At 44.6% G+C, this 21,338-nt stretch overlaps 1 protein-coding gene across 3 annotated transcripts in view; it reads left to right on the forward strand.

Moving 5' to 3' along the window:
* The first annotated feature begins 320 nt into the window (after positions 1-320).
* The window catches only part of CACNA2D3 (calcium voltage-gated channel auxiliary subunit alpha2delta 3), an 857,676-nt gene continuing 836,658 nt past the window's right edge, over positions 321-21,338 (forward strand). For all 3 annotated transcript variants that reach the window (XM_045832366.1, XM_045832367.1, XM_045832368.1), the window contains exons 1-2: positions 321-589; positions 1,292-1,373. In XM_045832366.1, coding sequence (XP_045688322.1) covers positions 468-589; positions 1,292-1,373 — 204 coding nt within the window. In that variant the 5' untranslated portion in view covers positions 321-467. The remainder of the gene's footprint in view (positions 590-1,291; positions 1,374-21,338) is intronic.

The following is a 21,338-nucleotide window of genomic DNA, read 5'->3' on the forward strand; positions in this document are numbered from 1 at the left end:
GGACGGCCCGGGGCCAGACCGAGTCGCGTCCGCGGTGACGGACTGCGGAGTTGTAAAGAACTCAGTGGCCGCAGTGGGCCGGGCTGGGCAGGGCGCGCTCCGCCGCGGCCAAGGACACTGGAGTTTTCGAGTCCCCGCCCGCGCGGCGCCTCCCACCCTCCAGCCGCGGCCGCCGGACTCCCCCGGGCCGCCGAGGCGGGGCCGGGCGGCCGCTGCTGTAAGAGGCGCGTTTCCCTCCCTCCTCCCCCGCCTGCCACCCTCCCCACCGCTCTTCCCTCCCTCCTCTCCGCCCTCTTTCCCCCCAACCCCACCCGCTCCTTCCTCTGCTCCGCAAGTGAGCCCCGAGCGCGAGAGGCAGGCGGGGCGGCGCGGAGTAGGCAGTCCAGCGCGCTCGCCCACCGCTGGCTCAGCGCAGCTTTCCGCAGCCGCTCTAGTCGCTGCCGCCGGTGCGTCGGAGGGAGCCGAGTATGGCCGGGCCGGGCTCCCAGCGCCGCGCGTCCCGGGGGGCCTCGGCGCTCCTCGCCGCGGTGCTTCTCTACGCCGCGCTGGGGGACGTGGTGCGCTCGGAGCAGCAGATCCCACTGTCTGTGTAAGTGCGGGCTCCTGCACGGCCCGGGGAGGGAGCCGGCCGCCCGCGACCCACGGTGCTCAACCAAGTTTGGGCGCCTGCAGGTGCGGCTGGGCAGGACCTGAGGCGGGCGTCGGCCTCGCCTCTAGCACCTGCCTTCCAAGAGCGGAGCAGGAAGGCGAGGCCGGGGTGGGATCCTCTAGCCCCCACTCTCGGGTTGGCAAGTGAGACCAGGAGAGGCTCACCTCCAGTGACAGCACCAACTTTGAAGCCTGTTTACCGAACCCAACTTCCACGGGCCGTTTATTTATCCCCATCTTTGCTATCTTCACTTCTTTTTGGGGAAGGGGGCACGGGTGGATTTCTTCCCGCTAGTATTTGCCAGGTGATGCGCATTTGGGGTGGGTAAGTTCCCAGGCAATTAGGTATTCAAATAAAACCCAGTGCTCTTTTTAGAGAGCCTTGGAGACTTTGCGCATTCTGAACTATGTGACCCGCCCCCCCCCCACCCCCCCCACCCCCCCCCCACCCCCCGCCGCGGCCCCCTCCCGTGCTGCGCTTTGCAGTTTGGTGCTGGCAGTTTCTGTCAAGGCGCTTTTTATTTCATTTTCCCCTCCAATGTGTATCGCTGGGCTCCTTCAGCCACAACCCATGTGTGCGTTTGCGTGCGTGCTGACTGTGACACGGGTGTCAAATTTGTTTCCGTGCCCTTTCTCCCTGTAGGGTGAAGCTCTGGGCCTCGGCTTTTGGTGGGGAGATAAAATCCATTGCTGCTAAGTACTCCGGCTCCCAGCTTCTGCAAAAGGTAAGGTTTCTGTGGCAGGAAGCGAGGATTTTTCCAGCACAGAAAATGGAGGCAGTTTTAGTTTTCCAAACAAACGTGAACCCCAAGCAGCATCAGTTAGCAGAGGTGTCCCTGATCCCCCGGTTCTTGGCACTGTGCTGTGCAGCGACTTCTCCCTCCGACCGGTTATTTTTAGATGACACTTGATTCTACACACAAAGAAAAGCAGGATACTCACTGGCACTGTCCTGGCTGGGGCTCGGAAACTGAGTGTTTCTGCACAGCTCTCTTCTCAGTGTCGGCATTGCTGTTTCAGTGTGAGAGCAGATGCTCCTCTGGCCAAAAAATGCTAACTTCATCCAAGGGGCAAAGTCAGTGCCTACTTGATGATGTGTTTCAGCCCGCCTGCACGTGAGGCTGGGGTTCAGTGTATTGGAGAAAGACGCTGCACTATTGTTTGTCATCCCTGCAGTTCTACAATCCCATTATTCCCCAATCAGCTAGACCCAGGGCTGGGATGCATTACATCATTACAGATAAGGAGAATGAATATGGTTATCTTTCCACTCAGCTGCACCGCCAGAGAATAACCTGCTTGAGAGTCTTCCACAAACTTAAGAAATTGTTCTGCGTCCATATAATCCTGGAGAGTAATGAGAATGGAAAATTGATTATTAGGCTTTTATCAGAAGCGGCATCAATTTTAATTCAAATAGACAGCATTATGCTTAAAGTCACATTGTGAGAGATATAGTCCTCTACCCTCCTCTCCAAGAAGAAAAGAAAAAAAATGATCTGGAAAGGAGAGATTAGAAGGGTTAAAAGAATTTTAAGTTAACAAATCAACAGGATTAATTCAAAGATCCTCTCAAAGATAGAAAACAAAATTGGCCTTGAGGGGATACTTCTCTGAAAATGGGTACAAACAGCTTAAATTGCTAAGTTAACTTTTAAGCATTTTAAAATGTGCTTTCTGGGCCAATGTAACATATGTGTTCTGCATGCTGCCTGGTAACCAAGTACGTATTTTATTTATGGCATCCCACTTCAGAGAGTAGCATTTTTGGGGATAGTATATGAAACAGTTTGTCACATGAAATTTAAATATCATAATAAAACATCAGCCCACAGTAGAATGTTTATTCTAGTTTTAAAATTGCCAATAGCAATACCGTGCTCTTTGAAACTGTGTGATGATTGTTCACTCAACTCCATTATTTGGGGAAGGAGTTTATTGAATTATAGGCAATTGATAAAAATTTGAGGCTAGATGTGCCCTTATGGACAATGATGATTTACGTACCTGTGAACCTCCTGTCAGTTTGCGGGACTTACTTCTCTTGCTAGTATTTTTACCCTGGACCAGTCTGCACCCTGCTTTGGCATTTTGCCCATGTGTCAGATGTTGTATGTAAAGAGTTCTGTACTATTGCTTCTTGTATTTTTCTTATGCTTTTGAAGAGAATATTTGTATAACTGTAAAGAAATAGTTATCGTCTGCCTATTGTAGTTTACTTATAGCAACTCTGAAAGAATCCCTTCTGACTCTGTGACTGTTTTCTTGGTTGTCTTACATATCTTCTATCTCACATTTTGTAGGAGCACATGAAATTTGTTTTTCCTTCTCTGAAGTTAACACACACACACACACACACACACACTCACACACTGTACAAGACCCCATCAACCATATTATTGGCTTCTCTATAACAGCACATTGGAAACAGCTAAAATGCATCTCATACCTTCTCATCAGCATCCTTTCTGATAGTGAATTCACAAGCCTAGCTTTGCTTTTGTTGTGTTTGCAGCTTGACAATTGTATAATTATTTCCAGCTGTTTACAGCTTTGTTGTCATTTCTTGCTGTTGCCTGGCATTTTAAAATTGATGCCAGGGAAGGTGAGGTGTTGCTTGGCATTAGGTTCCAGGATAGGTGTCTGCCCCTGCTCATGGACTGCAGTCATCACCATGGAGAGCTGAGATCCTCGTGGCTTTGGCTGGTGAGGCGAGGGCTTCCATGAATGATGGGCAGGGTATGTTAGACAACTTGGGGAGCGTTTTTGCAGTTATCTTTTGGCTGCCTTATTCCATTGCCCCCAAATACAACTATTTTAAAAATTAGCATAGAACATTGATTTAGAGAGTTCAGAGGATGAATGAGAAAAGATCTGAGGTGCTTAGAGTGTGGGAGGCATAACATCATTTGGAAAAGCAAGGAGATGGTTGCCTTTCTCTTGTTTTTTTTTTTTTTTCCAAGTTTCTGGCTATTTGCATGAGGAATTACTCCTGTAAGTTGAGACTCTATGCAGACTTCCGTTACATCACTGCATCTTTAACAATGAAGAAACTGTCAAAAATTACCTAGAAAATTTGAACAATGTGTTAACACTGTATTAAGGGGACTCAAAGGTGACAATACTGTGTTGCACAGGAAACTGTTATTCCATTTTTAAAGCATGGACATTTAAACTTGAATTTCAGTTAAGTAAGGTACACTGTGTGCCACTGTATAATTTTATGTACTCTATGTAGTTTCTCTAATTGAAATTTCATGTTGTGATTGATGTAGTATGTTCATTTTTAGTATGGGAGTTTAGCAATTTTTGCACTAAGGCAAAAACTTTACAAAATAGTTATTGTGAATATAAGTTAAATAATAATTGGCCACCTATTTTAATGTGTTGGAAGACAGGGAAAACTGCCATTTTGGTAACAGGTTCTTATTAGGTAATTTAATTGAAGGTAGCAGTATTATCACTGACTTCATCAACATAAATACAAATATTTAATAATGTACCTCATTGTCATGGCTTCAGAAAGAAGACTATTTAGTACATTGTTTCTGTGTTTAATATGGCTTTTGCTAATTTACCTTATTATAATATATTAGGTATTCACTGCCAGACTTGTTTTTTTTTCCCCCTTTTGTCTTTGTTGAGTGCAGGAATAGCAACCTATTAGTTCCTTACAAAGAGGATATTTTTGATTTCATAAAATGCAGTAGTTCACGTTTTAGTAAAGTTGTATGTTTTTAGTGTAGAATGGAGGGAGGTGGGACTTGGGTGTTGGAGCTGGAGTCAGTCTCCAGAGGTTTTACAGCAGTCGCAGGACAGCGGGCCCTGGAAGGAAGGCGCTGGTGTGCGGCTGCTGCGTGTCTGGACGCTGCCTTTCTTCGCTGCAGATACTGCAGGGGTTCTGTTCACTTCACCCCTTAATTAACTTTCTTCTTTGACGTAGTCATGCCAGGATTCAGCTGTCTCTGTCTTGCTTCATTTTCTCCAGAGAATGAGCTTTGTTTGGTTCTTTCGGGGAGGGATAGCTGCGTTCCCCCTGGAACAGTGGGATTCAGTGAGAAGCATTCTAGAAGGTCCAGTAACTGAGGTTGTTAAACTCCTGGGCTCCACACCCCTAACATTCACATGTAAAGGCATTAAATGCATGCAATTCTCATTTTGTCCTCCTTAGGGACAGTTTGGTAGGGGTTGGGTGTTTCATTCTACTTGTAGTCCTGAATTCAGGGAATGCATGTTCATGGGAATGAAGGGTTCCAATTACATTTCCCAGAATTGTGATGATAAATACCCAGCAGAAATACAGGTAATGTGTGTCTCTGCCATTAATGCTAGAAAAGAATTGACATTTACCTTGGACGCTTCATGCAGCACTTCTTGGAATGCACAACCAGGGTCTTGTGTTACCAACTATTTATTGAGAGAGGGGCTTTAATACACAAACTTGATGTCTCTTTTGACAGGACAGAGTCAGCAAAGTAAAAGGTTGATTCTTTAAGCCATTTTGATAATTATGACTTTTCTTCAATCTGGGAATCGATAGACTTTTGAATAATTAAATAGGAGTAGTCACTTGTCAGGAATTGGGTAGCGGTGCTGTGCTTCCCTGAGGAAGCCCGATGCTCTACAGATTGCTTTTATGGAGGAGGTGCTACTTAGCTGAACATTTTTGTTGAATAAATACAGTTATTTGTCATCCTGCAAGATTAATGTATTCAACCTGTGTTGCCGATGCTTTAAGTCACGGCACCACTTCAATTACTGGGCATTTCCCAGGCAGATTATTTTTTAAAGTCTTGAAATCTCGGAAATGACAGTTTTCAATCTTTGAGGTCAGTTTATTGGTCTCATTAACCCAACTGGCAGGACATTAGCAGGGCAGGGTGAGCCAGTTAAAATTCAGTTCAAGCATCTTCCCCGTGCATACATCTAATTGTGTGTGTAAACTCGTACACGATCACTTGCTGTCCAGAGAAAGTTCTTTTTCTGTGGCTTTGCTCAGTTTTTATCTGAGCCTCTTTTGTTCACTTATTTTTCTTCTTTTTCTTTTCTCAAAAAAATTTTTCCCGCCAGGTATATTTCTGCTTTGCTTTTTCCCTCATTAGGGACTATATAGCTTCTGTTGCTCAGATTTACACATGCTAGTCAAAATTAAGGGGAATGAAAATATAGGCATGGTTTTCTTGTTTGAGGCAAAATTCAGATTTTTGTTCCAATGTGGTAATTAATTGTGATCAATTACTATGGGGATATCAAACTGGTTTTATTTTCTGATTTATTTTATCTTATTTACTCTAATACTAAGACACTTTTAGGCAAATGCATGAGTACCAAACCATGTAATAATCACGAAACCTGTCAGGCACAGGCAAGCACAGTCAGTGCTTCCAGTCTGGGGCAAAGACGTAGCTGTGTGTTGGGATGAACAAAACCATCGCCCCGAGTGCCTGTGGCCCTGCCAGGTATTTCACTGTCCTGTAGTTCGAAGTACATATCCATGGAAGTGCAAGTTCAGCGTTTTAGTCTTTTTTTCTTGTTCAGTTTTTGATTGATCCTCATGTGGTGTGTAGTGTTCCCGCTTATGTTGATCAATGAATGGCTTGGTGTGTTGGGCTCACATATAGAAGTGTACACTCTCACAGGGATCCTTTGCTTCAGATCTGCCATTAATCCAGATTTACCACCACATGTGCCCAGAAGTGGGCTTTTTCTCTATCCAAGCCCACACCTCTGTGGCATTTACTTCAGCACCCACCCTATCTTTTGCAGTCACAGTGCTTGTTGGAACAGATTCCAGAGTTGAGCAGAGACTTCCAGCAGATCATGTGTTCCCTAGGACACTATGTTGTCACTTGGAGGTTTTCTATGGCTTAGACCAAGAAGAAAATAAAATAGATGTTGTAAATGCCAGTCTATGAATTAGCATATGAGATCGCCCCCATTTTAATGTAATTTCTGTACAAGAAACATAATGGCTTGTGTTACATCTCTGGTGACTGGAGTGATGCTTTTATGTATTGTTGAATTGGAGGAGAAGTTCCTCATACCTGGCAATGTGAACAGATTCTTCATCAGCCCTCTTTGGTCCATTGAAGTTAGCTTCTCCTTCGAGGAGCAGAAGAAAGTTATTTTACAAATATAACTTTTTAAAAAGTTCTCACTGAGGATATGTTTACTGATTTGAGAGACAGAGAGGAGAGGGGAGGAGGGAGAGAGAGAGAGACAGACAGACAGACACTGACCGGTTGCCTCCCAAACACACCCCGACTGGGGATCGATCTGGCAACCTAGGCGTGTGCCTGACTGGGAATCCAAACTGCAGTCTTTTGGTGCGCAGGTCGACGTTCCAATCAATGGAACCACCCAGCCTGTGCTACAAATACAACTTTGAAAAGGGTCCACTATGTTTTCAATAAATGGTAAACATTTCAATTTCCATTTCTTTGAACAACATTCACTGGGTACTCATTCCAAGGCAGTTTAAATAAGGCACTGCATTTATAAGATGTATTTATATGTTTCATAGCTTTCTGGTTACCCCAAATTAAGATTATGAAAGTAAGTCAGAAACCATACTATTAACAGGCATTTCAAGGCCAAACTGGAGGGAGAGCATTATCTCTTGACAAGAAATAGATGGCTATTTCTTCACTATGTGCATTTGATTTTGGAAAACAGTATCCTCCCAAGGTTAAAATAGCTGTTATCCATGTAAATGATCTGGACAGGTGAGTTGTGCAGGGCTGTAAATGGCTGTGGGTTCACAGAATAGACCTCTGGTTGTCTATTTTATGTGAAGCAACTGCCAGTCGATACTCAGGGCTTGCACATGTCATTACCATTATACTTAATAAGTTTGTGTGTGCATGCATATGCCAATAAAAATGGATGCTGCTCATCACAGAATCTGCCAGATGCTGCCTGCTGACAGGGAAGACTGTTCTTGTCTGCTTATGATGCTAGAGTAAGTAGCCTGAGGGAGTAAACCAAGGTGCCAGGACAGAACCAAATGACCCAGTCTACCCGGCATGGATTTGTCCAGCATCTGAGATTTTGCAGGCAGCTGGAAGCTGAGAATCTGCTCAGACCAGGACCAGCAGGTACATGATTTGCAGCACCCTGTGTGAAAGGAAAACATGGGACCCCTTGTTAAAAAATTGAGAAGACTTACAGCATAACAAAAGAGCATTAGAGCAAGCACATGGCACACTGAGCCTGGGGAAAACCCCCACTGTGGGAGAGGCTATCCTCACTTTGGCTGTTTTCTGGCTGCTGAGTTACTGGTCCTCTCAGCCTGCTTTAAGGTTCCTGGCCACAGTTGGTCTAGGGGGCATTCTTTGCCCATCTTTTTTGTAATAGGTCAAGAGCTTGGCGTATTTTTCAGAGATGCACGTCTTTGGAGATGCAGTGTTGTTAAAGGTAAGGCCACTGGCGGAGAAGCAGTGGCATCTGTCTTCTTATGTTTTCTATAGGCATTTCCTGAGTGGCCTTGGGCAAATCACTTAAATCATAAAAGTCAGGTAGTGTTGACTTGGGAGCTCCTGCATTCTAGGTACTATGATAAGTACTTTACATATGTCATCCCATTCAATTCCCCTAACAACCTAGTGAGGCAGGAACTACTGATCACCTCATTTTACAGATTTAGCAGCCGAGGCTTACAGAAGTTAAGCAGCTTCCCCAGACTAACTGACTTGAGCTTCCAGTCTGTGCACCTGGCCATGTGCTATGGTCTCTTGTCTTTATGTGCTCTTTGACCTCAGTTCCTGTTGGAAAAGAATATGAATAATACCGGCATTTCTCTACCTCATGGGTGTTTGGGAGGATTAAAAGAGATAACATCTGGGAAATTACTTCATAAACAATTAAAGCCTGGAATAACAGCTGAGAGGACACGGTTTGGAGTCAGAACTTGGATTTGAGTCCCAGATCTGCCATTTCCTAGCTGGGTCACCTTGTAGTAACATCTCTGAACCTGAATTATCAAGTGTGAAAGGAGACCAATACATTTTACCTCATAGGCTGTGGTGAGGATTAAATAAAATATGCAGAGCATCTAGTACAGTGCTGGTATGTAAGAGCTTCACATCTGTGAGTTGTTCAGGTCATGATCATTTGCACAACACAAATACCGACTCTTCAGGTAACCTTCATTGAGCACCTGTGGGCCCTGGGTCCACACATACACGTGGACTGAGTTAACAAGTAATTGCATGAATGGGTGAGTGAGTGCTGGGTGCTGGCATGTAGGAAGGTGACCCCACCTGGCACCTCATGGGAGCAAGTATTTAATACTTCAGAGGAGGAGGCGGCGGCAGTGGACACAGCCTCCACCCAGATGTTAACTCTTCCTGTGGTCAGCTCCCTCCTCCCTGAGGGTTGGGGAGTCACCCAGAGGAGGCTTTCACCCAGAGTCTTCCTGTTACCTCCTCCCTGGCTTGTGCTGCTATGTAGGCCAAGGAGTGACTATGTCTGCTCCACTGCCCAGAGTGAAAGCCCAAAGCACCCAGCAATTCCCCCACTGTAAAAGCATATCCGGAAGCCAGCCACAGGCATGCATTAATCCAAAAGTCCTCCAGGGAAGCATTCCAGGCATTTCCTCCTCTGAGAATTCTTTTTACTAGGACTTAGGAGACACTGAACTTCTCCCAACTGGTTCCTGGAAAGCAGTGGTAGAGGCCAGCCAGGGGACCACACCTCTCTGGGGCAGGCTGGTCTTTCCTCCAGTCAGGGTGCAGGGAGGTATAGCAATGCATGGGGACCATCGTCCATCATCAGGAGGCACTGAAGGGTACCCCATGTTCCTTGACTGTCCCCACTGGCTCTGCCCGCCTCCTTTTCAGAGCTTCCTTGACATGTTTTGTTGTGCTTTGTCCTTTGAGCATCTGCAGTCCTCTGCTAATCTCCTTAAAGGTTTCAAATGAGTGATACTTGCCACCCTCTTTTGTGTAAACATAGGAACCAGCATTTTGAAATCACGAGGGGGATGCTATTGTAGTTGCATAACTTTTAAAAATTGTGACTGCATCAAGCCATAATAATTAGCCCTGAAAGTCTGTAAGAAGTCAGTGATGAAAGTAAACACAGTCCCACTTGGGCCTCATAGTTCAGACACCATTTTTACCTTGGTTTGCTCATCAATCAAATAGAGCTAATAAGGAAAGCTCCTGTGTCATGAGCTCTGGGAGGATGAAATGACAGAGCATGAAGTTGTTTAGAATGGTATGTGGCACATGGGAAGCTGTAGTTCACTGGATAGTCTCTCATTTATAATCTCATTTCATTACTAATGAGGAGCAAGAGGGATGCCTGGAATTTTAGTCACTTTGACCCCACGGTGAGTTCATAAAGTTAAGGGGATCTGTGCCATACACGTTTAATGTGACAGGCATGATAGCAAACGATAACATTTTTTATGTCCCTGAGGAGGTGAATCTTTTTTTTTTTGCTCCCCCCCCGGCCCCAAATTTCCTCATCCTGCCCCTCGTACAGTAAAGATGTGCAGTTTGGGGATTCAAGTTTGTTTTTGCTATAATGCTGTGTTGTAATTTGCAAAGCAAGGTGAGAGTCAGAAACACCAGGCAGGCTTCTGGCTCTGTGTTCCTGTGCCATCTATAATGCCTTTTCCATTGCATTGTGTTGAGGCAGAGGCGGAAAAATATTGTAAGAAAGAACAATATGTGTGGAAGGCAATAAATCCATTGGACGTAGATAGTCTTTGGCCACAAGTCATAACATATAGCTTTCCTCTTAGCTTCCTACCAATTTCCATTATCAGTGAAATTTCCATTACCACAACATGATTGAATCATGTACAAATAGATCAGTGGGCATAGGTTTTTGCCCCACTTGACCATAAATGATGTTTGACTTCTGGGATGGTAATGCTGAAGTTTGCATACTCCTTCTCAGCTCTGGGCTGGGCTTCTGTCAGAACATTGTGCTTTTGCACATTGGCACAGAGGCACACTTGGAAGGAATCACTATCAGGCAATCATTAAAAGGTGAATAGGTGTGTGTGTGCATGCACAAGTGCACATGTGTGGTGGGCTATTTCCTTTGTTGATAAAAATTGGAAACTCCTTTAAAATCCCAGGGTCTATGTCCAAGTTCAGAAGTTTTGGAACACCAGGAGTCATCTGGTCACCCTGAAATAAGACATAATCCTCTCAAGAAAAGGGGTCATAGCTCACTAATCTTTTTAAAAAAGCCAATGATACACATTTCCCAGAACAGGAATTTCAGAATTACAGACTCATGCTGAATTTCCTACTTAAAGAGCAAGACGTTCAGGGCTTTTTGTGTTTTTTTTTTTTTTTTCATGAACAAATGCCCTATGAATGACGGGAAATATATATAGAGAGAGTTAGAGAGAAACCAGAGGATTATTGATTTTAAAGATCTTTAAAGACAGCAGGTTGGTCTTGGAAGGACAGAACTGTGGGGAGGTGAGTCTGGATCTGAGTGAGACTAGTCTGGGTTTAAATCCAGTGTTACTGCTGACTAGTCATCTGACCCTGACTAGTCAGTCACTGAACCTCAGTGTTCTTACCTGTCAAATGGGCACAGTGGTACTAACTTCTAGGGTAGAGTTGAGAAGTCTGACTGATAAGATGCACACAGGATACTTAGCCAAAAGTGGCTCCTAGGAAGTGTTTAGAAAAGATGGGCTGTTGTTGTTATGATTATTATTCCACAATAGCTGCTCCCACATACCATGACATGTTGCTGCTAAAGATAGCAGTTTGTCCAGCTGAGGAGTTAGTAGGCCATCCAGAGACCTTGCTTAGAGACCTCCTCTAAAGCTGCCCAGCACTGAGCCACATAAGTGCTTCTTAGGCAGTATTCCTAATAATGATTCAGGTGCTTTATTTGTTTTTTGTGCCATGTGCTTTGTTTGTACTGTTTCATTTAATTCCTCACAGCTACTTCTGAGGTTGGTGCTGCACATTTTAGATGTGCAGAAATGAAGATAGAGAATGTGACTTTGCCCACGGCTGCCCAGCTCCAGGTGGCAAAGACAGGTTTGGAGCCTGAGCCACGTGAATGCTGGTCAGGTGCCTGGGCTGGGCTGGGATCCGAGGAAGAGCATCTGGGTATTCCCTAGAACCAGCAGTTCCCCCTGCTTTCCTTATAGCCTGGTGTTGGCTCGTCAGGGCTGTTGTTGGAAACTTCCTCCTGCTCTTAATTCTTTCCTTAACTGAACTCTTAGTCTTGTTTGGGTAGACTGTCATTGTTTTCTTAATACAGAATTAAAAGGGGCTACAGCTGGACTGAGGGGAGGGCCCAGTAAGCCCTGTAGCTTTTTATAGCTCCCTCTTTTATGATAATAAAGTTATTCTGCTGATCTTTTGGTTTCCTTGTGGGTCAGTTCATTAGGTTTGACTCTTACGAAGTCTTTCTGAGAATCTCATTGAATTCAGTTAAATTTCCCTTTGTATATTTCCCTTTATGATAATGGATGGTCCTATGGAAGAGCCAGCTTGGGCTTTGGGACCCAGGGACAAGACAGATCTGGTTTTAAGATCCAGTGTGGCCTCTGTTCAACCAGGTCTCAGGTTCCTTATCTGTCAAATAGGGTCATGGTGAGGATTCACTCTGTTGACATGTAAGAGTCTTAGCACAGAACTAAACATTTGGGAAGTGCCTAGTAAATTTTAATTCCTTGGCTTTTGTTATCCTCATTCTTTTTCTTTGTGTCCTGGATGTTTGATGATGCTTATTTTTCTTTTCCCCTCAGGGAAGGCAGTTCTGTTTTTCTGTATGACTGACAGGTAGCTTGAAGGCCACCGCCCTTGGACGACTCCAGGGTCAGTTTTATTTTGCATGGAATGAATCTGGCAGATCCATCCCTGCCCTTGGCAGGTCTGGGGATGTGTGATAGGCTGAGGACTCCCTTATCTTTTTTAGTGAGGGGGTTTTGAGAAGGAGGCAGGTAAGCTAGACCTTAAATTCCCCGAGGGCAAGCTTGCTCTTTCAGATAGGAGAGGGTCTTCCTTTGGCCCTTAGCACAGAGCTGTCTCTGGGGTGGGTTTCAGGGGTTGTTGTGGAATGCATAAATGTACAGATAAACAAAGGGAGGGCTGAGGGGAGTCTTTTCCTAGTACTCACATGCTGGTGATGAGAATGAGAATGCTGCTGAGCACTGGGCAAGAACTAGGTCCTTCACATCCCTTTCTTCATTTATTCTCAAAAACTGGGTTTTATGAGTCCCTAGCATCAGGTGTGGATGCTGCAAAAAAGTCAGAGACTGCCTCCCAGCTATAGCAATTGAGCTCTGAAGCCCCGCAGGCAGATCCCTCGCCCACAGCCCTCTGGGTGCCAGCAGGGACTGCCAGACAGCCTAGCCAGCTGGTCCCAGCCAGCGACCCCCTCTCGCCCCTGAGAGCATCCTAGTCTATCTCACTCAGCATCCTGAAAACACGGCCAAGTCTCCCCCAGAAGCCTCCCAGCAGGGCTTTGGGGTCCTGGTGCCTCTGCAGTGCCAAGCCCAGCAGCTGCCGCGGGAGCACCGCAGTGCTGGGCGGGTGCACGAGGAGCACCAAGCGAGACTGATGGGGCCTCGCAGCTGCCACCATCAACCTGGGGGAGGCAACTCAGCACAGGCAATTAGGGAGCTGCTGCAGCTAATTCCATGGATCACTCCAAAGCCACATTCCCAGTGACATTAGAGAGAAATGTGGATTTTAATTTCTATCCCCTTCACCTTCTTGTTGGGCAGTTACTGTTACCTGGCTTTCTCTGAGGCCCTGCCCAGGTCAAGATGTTGCATGTTGCTTGCTGAGAATGATTTCACCTCCTCAGTGAGGCTTCCTTTTATTTTATGTTATTTATTTGTTTATTTATTTTTTACACCACTGAGACTGGGTTTCTGAGTCTGTGCACTGCAGGCAACTGGAGCTGCTGCTTCGTCTGTTGCTCGTACCTGCAGCATCCACAGAGCAGTACTACCACTCCCGAGTGACATCCTGGCTGCACCTTGTGTGGCTCTGTCTGACAGCTCCCTGTAGGAGGAGACCTTGTGAGAGGCCATAAATCGAGTTTGGGTAATTTGCATTTGCATTTGTGTCCTGTAGGTGCAATTGCCCTCTCTGTTCCCCAGACCCAGTCTTAGGATCTGCGGAAAGCCTACACTGAGCACAGCCCCTCTGAGATGAGGGTGAGCAGCTGGCTGAGAAGTGGGAATTAAATTATATGGATTTAATGGGGGGTGGTTCTGCCAAAAGACATTTAGCTCCAGCCCCCATTCCTCACAGTATCAAACCTAACAGAGTATTGCATTTTGAGACTTTTGGAGGATTCTTTCATTCAGCTTCTCCCTGGAACATTAATCTACAGGGGCCAAGAGGCTTCCGGGTGAATTTTGCTGTGGAGCATCTTATGTCCTATCTCATACCCAGAATTTTCCATGTGACCAGAATCCTATGCCCACCTTCTGCTTTCCTGATGAACCTGACTACTACTCAGAAGGGGATGAGAGGATCCCTCAGCTGTAGAAGATCCTCCTGAAAACCAACCCTTCCTCCTGTGGGTGCTGGGGCAGGGTGGTGGCATGCCCCAGATGTCATAGTAAATCAGGAATGCTAGCCCAGGTTGTGCATGGAGCCCACAGAGGAGGGAAGGAAGGCACCATGTCAGAGTCCAGAGAGAGGCAGCATCCAGCCTCCTGTCCCTCTGCCCCAGTTCCATGCCATTCAAAGCTCCCCTGCTGGATAGCACAAGAAACTGGTTTGCAACCTTTACTTTGATTAAATCTTATTTAAGCCTGAATTTTACTTATAGAAAATGTTACCCCAATGTTTCTCTTTTTAACAGACAAAATATTTGTCCCAGTGTGTCTTTAGGGAACATTCCTGTTATTAACATGGTATACGTAAGTGAAGCTAGTTGGAGACAGAACAATTAGTCAAATGTTTATTCAGTGTGGATAAACCCATCTGGAAACCAGAGGCCTCAACTTTCTCTTTTTGTATGATAGAGGATCAAGTGACCAAATGCTTCATTTTGTGTAGAATATTATGATTTGGGAAAATCTTTAGCTTTTCTAACAGGCTTATAAGGACACATTTGCTTTCAACCTGATGTTGGAAATATTTTCTTGCTTCTTCCCAGCCTTTTCTGCCTGCTTCAACAGGCACCTATTGAATACTCAATGAGGTGTGCAGAGCATGCTGGGTGCCAGAATCCCTTTGCTGCTGTTGCTACCTTTCTCATCCCCAACTGGGTTGCTTCAGTGAGAGCACACTGCTCGCAGTCCCCAGGCACATTGGGCTGTGTCACACCTCTCTGCCTTGGCCCATGCTATTCTCACTCTTTACACTACCCATCCTCTTGTCCTTGTCTGGCTGCTGAGCCCTGATTCTAGAGGATGCCAGACTTTAGCATTGGAAATATCACTTCGGAGGAGCTTGTTTAATGCATAATTCCAGGGTCCCATCCCAAAAGAGTCAGACTCAGTAAGCCTGGCCCAGGGCCTAGGAACCTGCATTCTAACAAACTTCTTAGGTGATTCAGATGTTAGTGGAACATGGACCATGCCTTGAGAAATGTTTATATCCAGCAGTTGGAAAGGCTGCTGGCTTCCCCTAAAGAGACCCAGTAATTCCCTCTGTTTTTTGTTGGGGGGAATTGTGCACATCTTCCCATCGTGGTTTGCTTAATTAAGTATCTGTGTGTGAGAAGTCTGTGCTATTCTGGACTAGAGGCTGTGGCTGCTTGGCCTCTGAGCCCAGTCTGACACTAGCACTGAGCACAGCCTTCCTCCGTGTACCTGGTGTGAATGGAGCTTTTCTTCTGCCATAAAAATGGGGCTTTGGAACAAGTCAGGCATTTTATCTGTTAAGTCAGAAGGTACCCAGGAGCATGTCATGTTGCTGAAGCAGTTTATTTAGAAATCACTGAGCAGACTTGAAGTGGCCATTCTCCAATTTGTGAGATGGAGAGGAATTTATTGACTTGTCACCCATGGCTTTTCTTCTTACCAAATAAGTTACAGGGACCTGTGGTTACTAACTTTTTAACAGAAAATTGTTTGGTTAACATCATTATGAAAGATGCCATCTGCTTCCCATGAAAGACTGCTCCTAATCTCTCTGGGACAAGAGCTGCTCCCCCAAGGGTCTATCGGGCACAAAACTGCAGTTTTTTCCACATTAGTGGCTTTCAAACTTTCTTGACCATGGCTCACAGTAAGAAATATGTGGTTCATTGCAACCCATTGCACACAACTTCACATGTAAAATGCAAGTTTTATGGAACGTCACTTAGCCTTATTCTCTGTAATGCAGTCTGGTCTGATCTACTTGATTGTACTCTTTTCTATTCCTGTTCTGTTATTCTATTCTATTCTATTCTATTCTATTCTATTCTATTCTATTCATTATATTAATTTGGAAGGCTGGCTATGGACAACAAATTGATCTCATAAACTAATAAATGTGTTAACAAAAAAAGGTGCTCTACTGTTGCTAGGGTAGATTATAGGTTGGTTCAATTTTATTATGGGAACTACAGCATTGATCTTTGAGACTGAAGCTGTGTTTCCTCCAATAATAATGATAGGTGGAGATAGCTAACATTTATCAGCTAGTCATAGCTTAAGTTCTCTGTATAATTTTTTTCACCTTCTCAACAATCCCAAGAGATAGGTGCTCTGATGGCCCCATTTTATAGGTAAGGACACTTAGGTTCAGGGAGGTGAAGTGTCTTACCCAAGGTCACATAGCTAATAAGTGCTGACATTGGTGTATGAACTCAGGGCTGTCTGACTGTGAGCCTATACTATTAACTTATGTTTGCATTTGCCTATTCCTGTTGCCAGCAGCCACTTTAGTTGGTCCCAAATGTTACCACTGGGCTGCTACATGGACAGTATGGGGATGACCTGATGGGGATCAATGGGAGGAAGTGTGAGAGAAAGGGAGGAGCATGGAAGAGGAAAGTTTGGCAAGCATAGGGTGAGCAGGGGTCAAAACATCTGATATTACATTTAGCACTTACAGAATTTACAGCAAGTTTTTACATCTGTGTTATATTGGCCACCTCCTCTTAGTGCACTGACTGTCTGGTGTTTGTTACTGTACCTGCTGGGCAGTTACTTGTTTTCTCATCTCGTTCTCTGACCAGGGTCATCTTGGCCCACATAGGACCTGGCCTGAGGGGATGCCTCATGAGTATTTCATTAATGATGGAGTACATGAAGACATCCTTTATTTTAATCCTCACAACTAGGGCAGCAAGTAGTAGTCCATCCTAGTATTGTAGAAATGGGGCTCAAGATTGTGAAGCTAGTGATGGAAGAGCCAGATGAAGGAACAGCCCTAGATGCAAATATGACTATTATGTTCTTATTTGTTTTTTGAAGATTAATGTGGTTATCCTACATCCTCCTAAGAATTCATTTTCCTATATCTAGATATGGGTTCGCTGAGTTTGGTTTCCTAGTATCTTTTCTTTCTTTTGGTTGTTTAGGTGTGATGTGAGTGGACCAGAAGGTCATAGGGTTAGAGAGGACAAGGTCTTGCCTGGGAGTCTGGGGTCTATCTTCCAGCTTTGACTCTGACACACTTCTCCCCGGTCCTGCCTGCCACAGAACAGAGCTCCAAGGATCCTCAGTGCTGAGACTCAGTCCAGTTCAGAGGACGAGAGGGTCTACCTCATCTCCCAGTCTGCTCCACCATGAGTTGGGTGACACTGTATTTAGTGCCGGTGGCCATCTAGTCTACCAACATCTCTTGCCCTCTCTTCTGTCTGCACCAGGCACCTGCTGGGGTATGGGGAGGTGCAGGATACTATTGGCCTTATCTCAGGAATGTGGCAGGGGCAGCAACTCACACCAGAGCAAACTCTGTGGAAGACAAGGCAGATGTAGCTGAATGGCCAAGAAAAAATAGGGTAGCACCGTTGTTGGAGGAGGCAGAAATGACATCCCATCTCAGTAAATTTTCCTTTACGTTTTTGCTAGTGTTATTTCCCAGGAATTGCCTTGTTCTCAGAGTTGTGTTGGGGAATGGAGTCATCTTTGAATATAAAAGGCAAAAATAAAAGGGACTAAAATATTTGACATATGATGAAGTTCTGTGATATTTTAGACAGTGAGTAAATTGGTATTTATATAACCTGATATATTCATTTCCCCTGATCCACCCTCCCTTGAATGTTGACTTAATAACATGCATGACTGAATCATGTTAATTGCTTTAAACTGCCAAATTAAAAGAAAAAAGCCAGCATTCATTCAACAAGTGTGCTGTGTTCTTCCCTGGCTAAAGCCAGGAAAGAACTGAAGTCCCTTGGGAGAGGGAAGGCAGCTCAGGAAAGGGGACCTGTACGTCCCAAGATTACCAGCTAGTTGGGCCAGACATAAGCCATGGAGCTGAGGGTTAAGCTCATGGCACTTGGCAGTGAATAGTGTACTGTGTATAGTATATATTCTTGAGCAGCTACTTAGCTTCTTATTTTACATTTTCCTCTTTCTGAGTGATCCCTATCTCACTGGACTGTTGCAAAGATGAAATTAGATCATGAATCTAAACTTTAGCTCAGTGCCTGGCAGTCATAGGAATTCAGTGAATGACAGCAACTGAGGCTTTAATTCTTATCATCTTTTAAGTAACGTACACACCCTCTGATATATTGCCTCATCCAGAGGCTGTCAGCCCCCCAGAGCAAGACCTTTGGCTTGCTCATTGTTCTACTTTTGGCTCCCATTATTACCTCTGTCAGTAAATATTTGCGGAATGAGTGAAAGGGTGCAAGGAATGAATGAACTTTAGAGGCTGAGAAAGCTGAGGCTCAAACAGGTCGGCCAGATTGTTAAAGGACAGAACAGAGACTCATGCCAGGTCTCCTCGGTCCTCAGCCATGGCCATCAGCTGGTAGGGGCTCGTTGGCTCCTCTTTTCAGTGTTACCTAAATTCCTGGGAGGAAGACCATCTGTCCCCTGCGATCTGAAGGTTAAATGTGTGTGTGCACGCACATGTGCACGTGTGCATGCACTGTCCGGGATGGCATCCCAGGAACACGGGTCATGTTATATGTAGCCTTTGATTGCTTAGAAACTAATGATTTGGTCAGTTTTTATTCTGGGGAGAAATGACAGATTGGGAGCCTTTCTTTCTTTTGGAAAAAAAATGCTCCCTATGAGCTCTTATGTTCCGAATTGTGGAGTCCCACCAGGATGATGAAGTAGCCCAATCCCATTAAGGCCCCATTCGAGGTGCTTTTTGTGGGACTTGGTGGAGGAAAGCTTTTCTTTCTGAGCCTCTGTGTAGGTTGTCTTTCTCTTGTGTGTTGCAGTGGGGATTTAAACTTCCCTGCTCACTGCAAAACCCCTCAGATTCCAATTTCAATGGGCTATGTAGCTTCACTGTTTATACTCTTTTTTCAGGTCTATTTTGCAGACAAGATTTCTGGGTTAAGTGAGGAAGAGAAAGAACAACAAGAGGGGCTGAAGAGTGAAGAGGAGCACTTTCTGTTTTTTTTTTTAAAGTCCTTGAATTAAGCCTTTGAATAGTACAGTCTAGCTTTGAGAGATGATGGCTGTTCTTACTTTGCATCTTGTGTAGCAGGTTTCAGTCCAGGATGTTAATTTACATCAATAACACATTTCTTTTTACATTTCTTTGTGGAAGGAGGAGATGGAGAGTATCTCCACAGGGAATATCACTGCCTTAGACCAGGGCTGGACCCTGACAGAAGCACAAGAAAGTAGTGTGAATGTGATGATTTCTTTCATTTATTCATCACTCATTCATTCATTCATTCATTCATCATTCAACAAACATTTTTGCATCTTGCTACTCTGTTCCAGGTGTTGTAGTGGCTTTGGGGGTTTACAGACAAGCAAAATAAGACACAGTCTACATTCTCATGGAGATTACAACTTAGTGAAAGAATCAGGCATTTTTCAAAGAATTAGACCAAGTCATGCAAGTCTCTCTGTGGTGACCTGCTCTGGTCCAGGGTCAGAGGAGGCTTTGTAAAGAGGATGAATTTCAGCTGAGACCTGGGGGATGGCAGGAATTAATATGACAGAGAATTAGAAGAAGGGACCCTGGATTCTTTGTGATGCTTCCTCAGCCATTCTGCCCCAGCTCTACCCTCACCACCCAACCTGGGCCCATGCTTCAGCTCCTTGTGTGAGTCTAGGTTCCCAAGCTCACCCCATACTTTCTTCTCAGCTTTTGCTTCTCTTATTCCCACTGCCCTAAAGGACCCCCTCATCCTTGGAGCTTCCTGTGGAATTTTCAGTCTTCATGCCTGGTACTCTAATTCATGAAATAGCCTTGAACATCTGCTACAGAGCTGGGCCCTCCATTACTACTGCCTTTGGGAAGCCTTTCCCAGTCTCTGTCCTCTTTTGCACCTCCTGTGCAGTCATCCTAGTTGACCTTGGTTTCTAATTACTGTGGTACTCTCATTAGGTCTTTCTCTCAATTCCACAAGCTTTTTGAGGCCCTCCTTGTCTTTTTCATTTTTGTTTTCATGGAGGCTTCCTAGGGCAAAGCCTTGTGATAATGTTGTTGATGATGATGATGATAAAAACATGCTGGTGCTTGCTGAACATTTACCATAAGCCAGATAACGTTTAAAACACTTAATACATATAACTTACTTAATCTTCACAACAACCCTGTGAACAACTTCTCTGTTATTATCCATAGTTAAATGAAGAAGAAACTGAGGCATAGAGACTATCAATTAACTTTCCCAAAGTCACTTGGCTAGGAGGTGACAGAGCCAGGATACCAGCTTGGGCACAGTGACTCCAGTGCCTGTAACCAGCGCACCACACTTTCTTCCTAGCATGGCCTGCATCTGTTGAGTTGTATATGTGAAATGATTGCACTAATTAGTGACAGGTACAACACACCCTTCTTCCAGAGTGTGCACAAGTTTAGCAACCCCGGAAGATAAAGCAGTAACTAGCTAACACTGTCCTCCAGGTACCATGTGAGGTAGGGTCATGACTAGGTTTCTGTGTTTTCAGAATTTGTTCCCACCATGGGAAGTAGGAGCAAGGTTGATGCCTGCCTTGGTCACGCTAGCAGCCCTGCTGCTCTGACCAGATTCTTTATCCCTAGTTGCTTTTCTTCCTGGGATTGAAGAAGGCCCTAGACCAGTCCAAGTCGTGTGGGTGACTCTTCCACAGTAGAAATGCTGGTTTCATTATTACAGGTGCAAATTCTTTGCATGACCAAAGAGCTTCAAAAGCTTCCAGAGACTAGAACTTCCTTTCACTGCAATGTTCAAGCATAGATGCTGGATGAAATAATAAATGAGATAAACTATAGCACTTTAAATTGTGAAGTATTGTCTATTTGTTGTGGAAATTTTTGGCAATACAGATAAAAAGGTAATAAAAACAACTACTCTTCCGACCTTGTTACTGTTAATATTTTGGTGTATTTCGTTACAACATCTTTACTTTGAATGCATTTCTGTATACATTATGCATATATATACATATTTATTTTACATAAATGGTATCATGTACCAACTATTTTATAAAGGCAAGATGTTTAGAGTGAATTCAGGCAGTGGATTTAAGGGACCACTTAAATTTTTCTCCTACAAAATAAAATTCATTCTATTTGAAAAATTGGAAAGTACTGAATAATATGATAAGAAAAAAATTATTCCTAACCTTACAGTATGAGAATAACCACAATAACATTTTCCTGCATTTCTTT

The sequence above is a fragment of the Phyllostomus hastatus genome, unplaced genomic scaffold, assembly GCF_019186645.2.
Source record: "Phyllostomus hastatus isolate PE091 unplaced genomic scaffold, TTU_PhHast_1.1 phas_contig_16, whole genome shotgun sequence".
Lineage (NCBI taxonomy): Eukaryota > Metazoa > Chordata > Mammalia > Chiroptera > Phyllostomidae > Phyllostomus > Phyllostomus hastatus.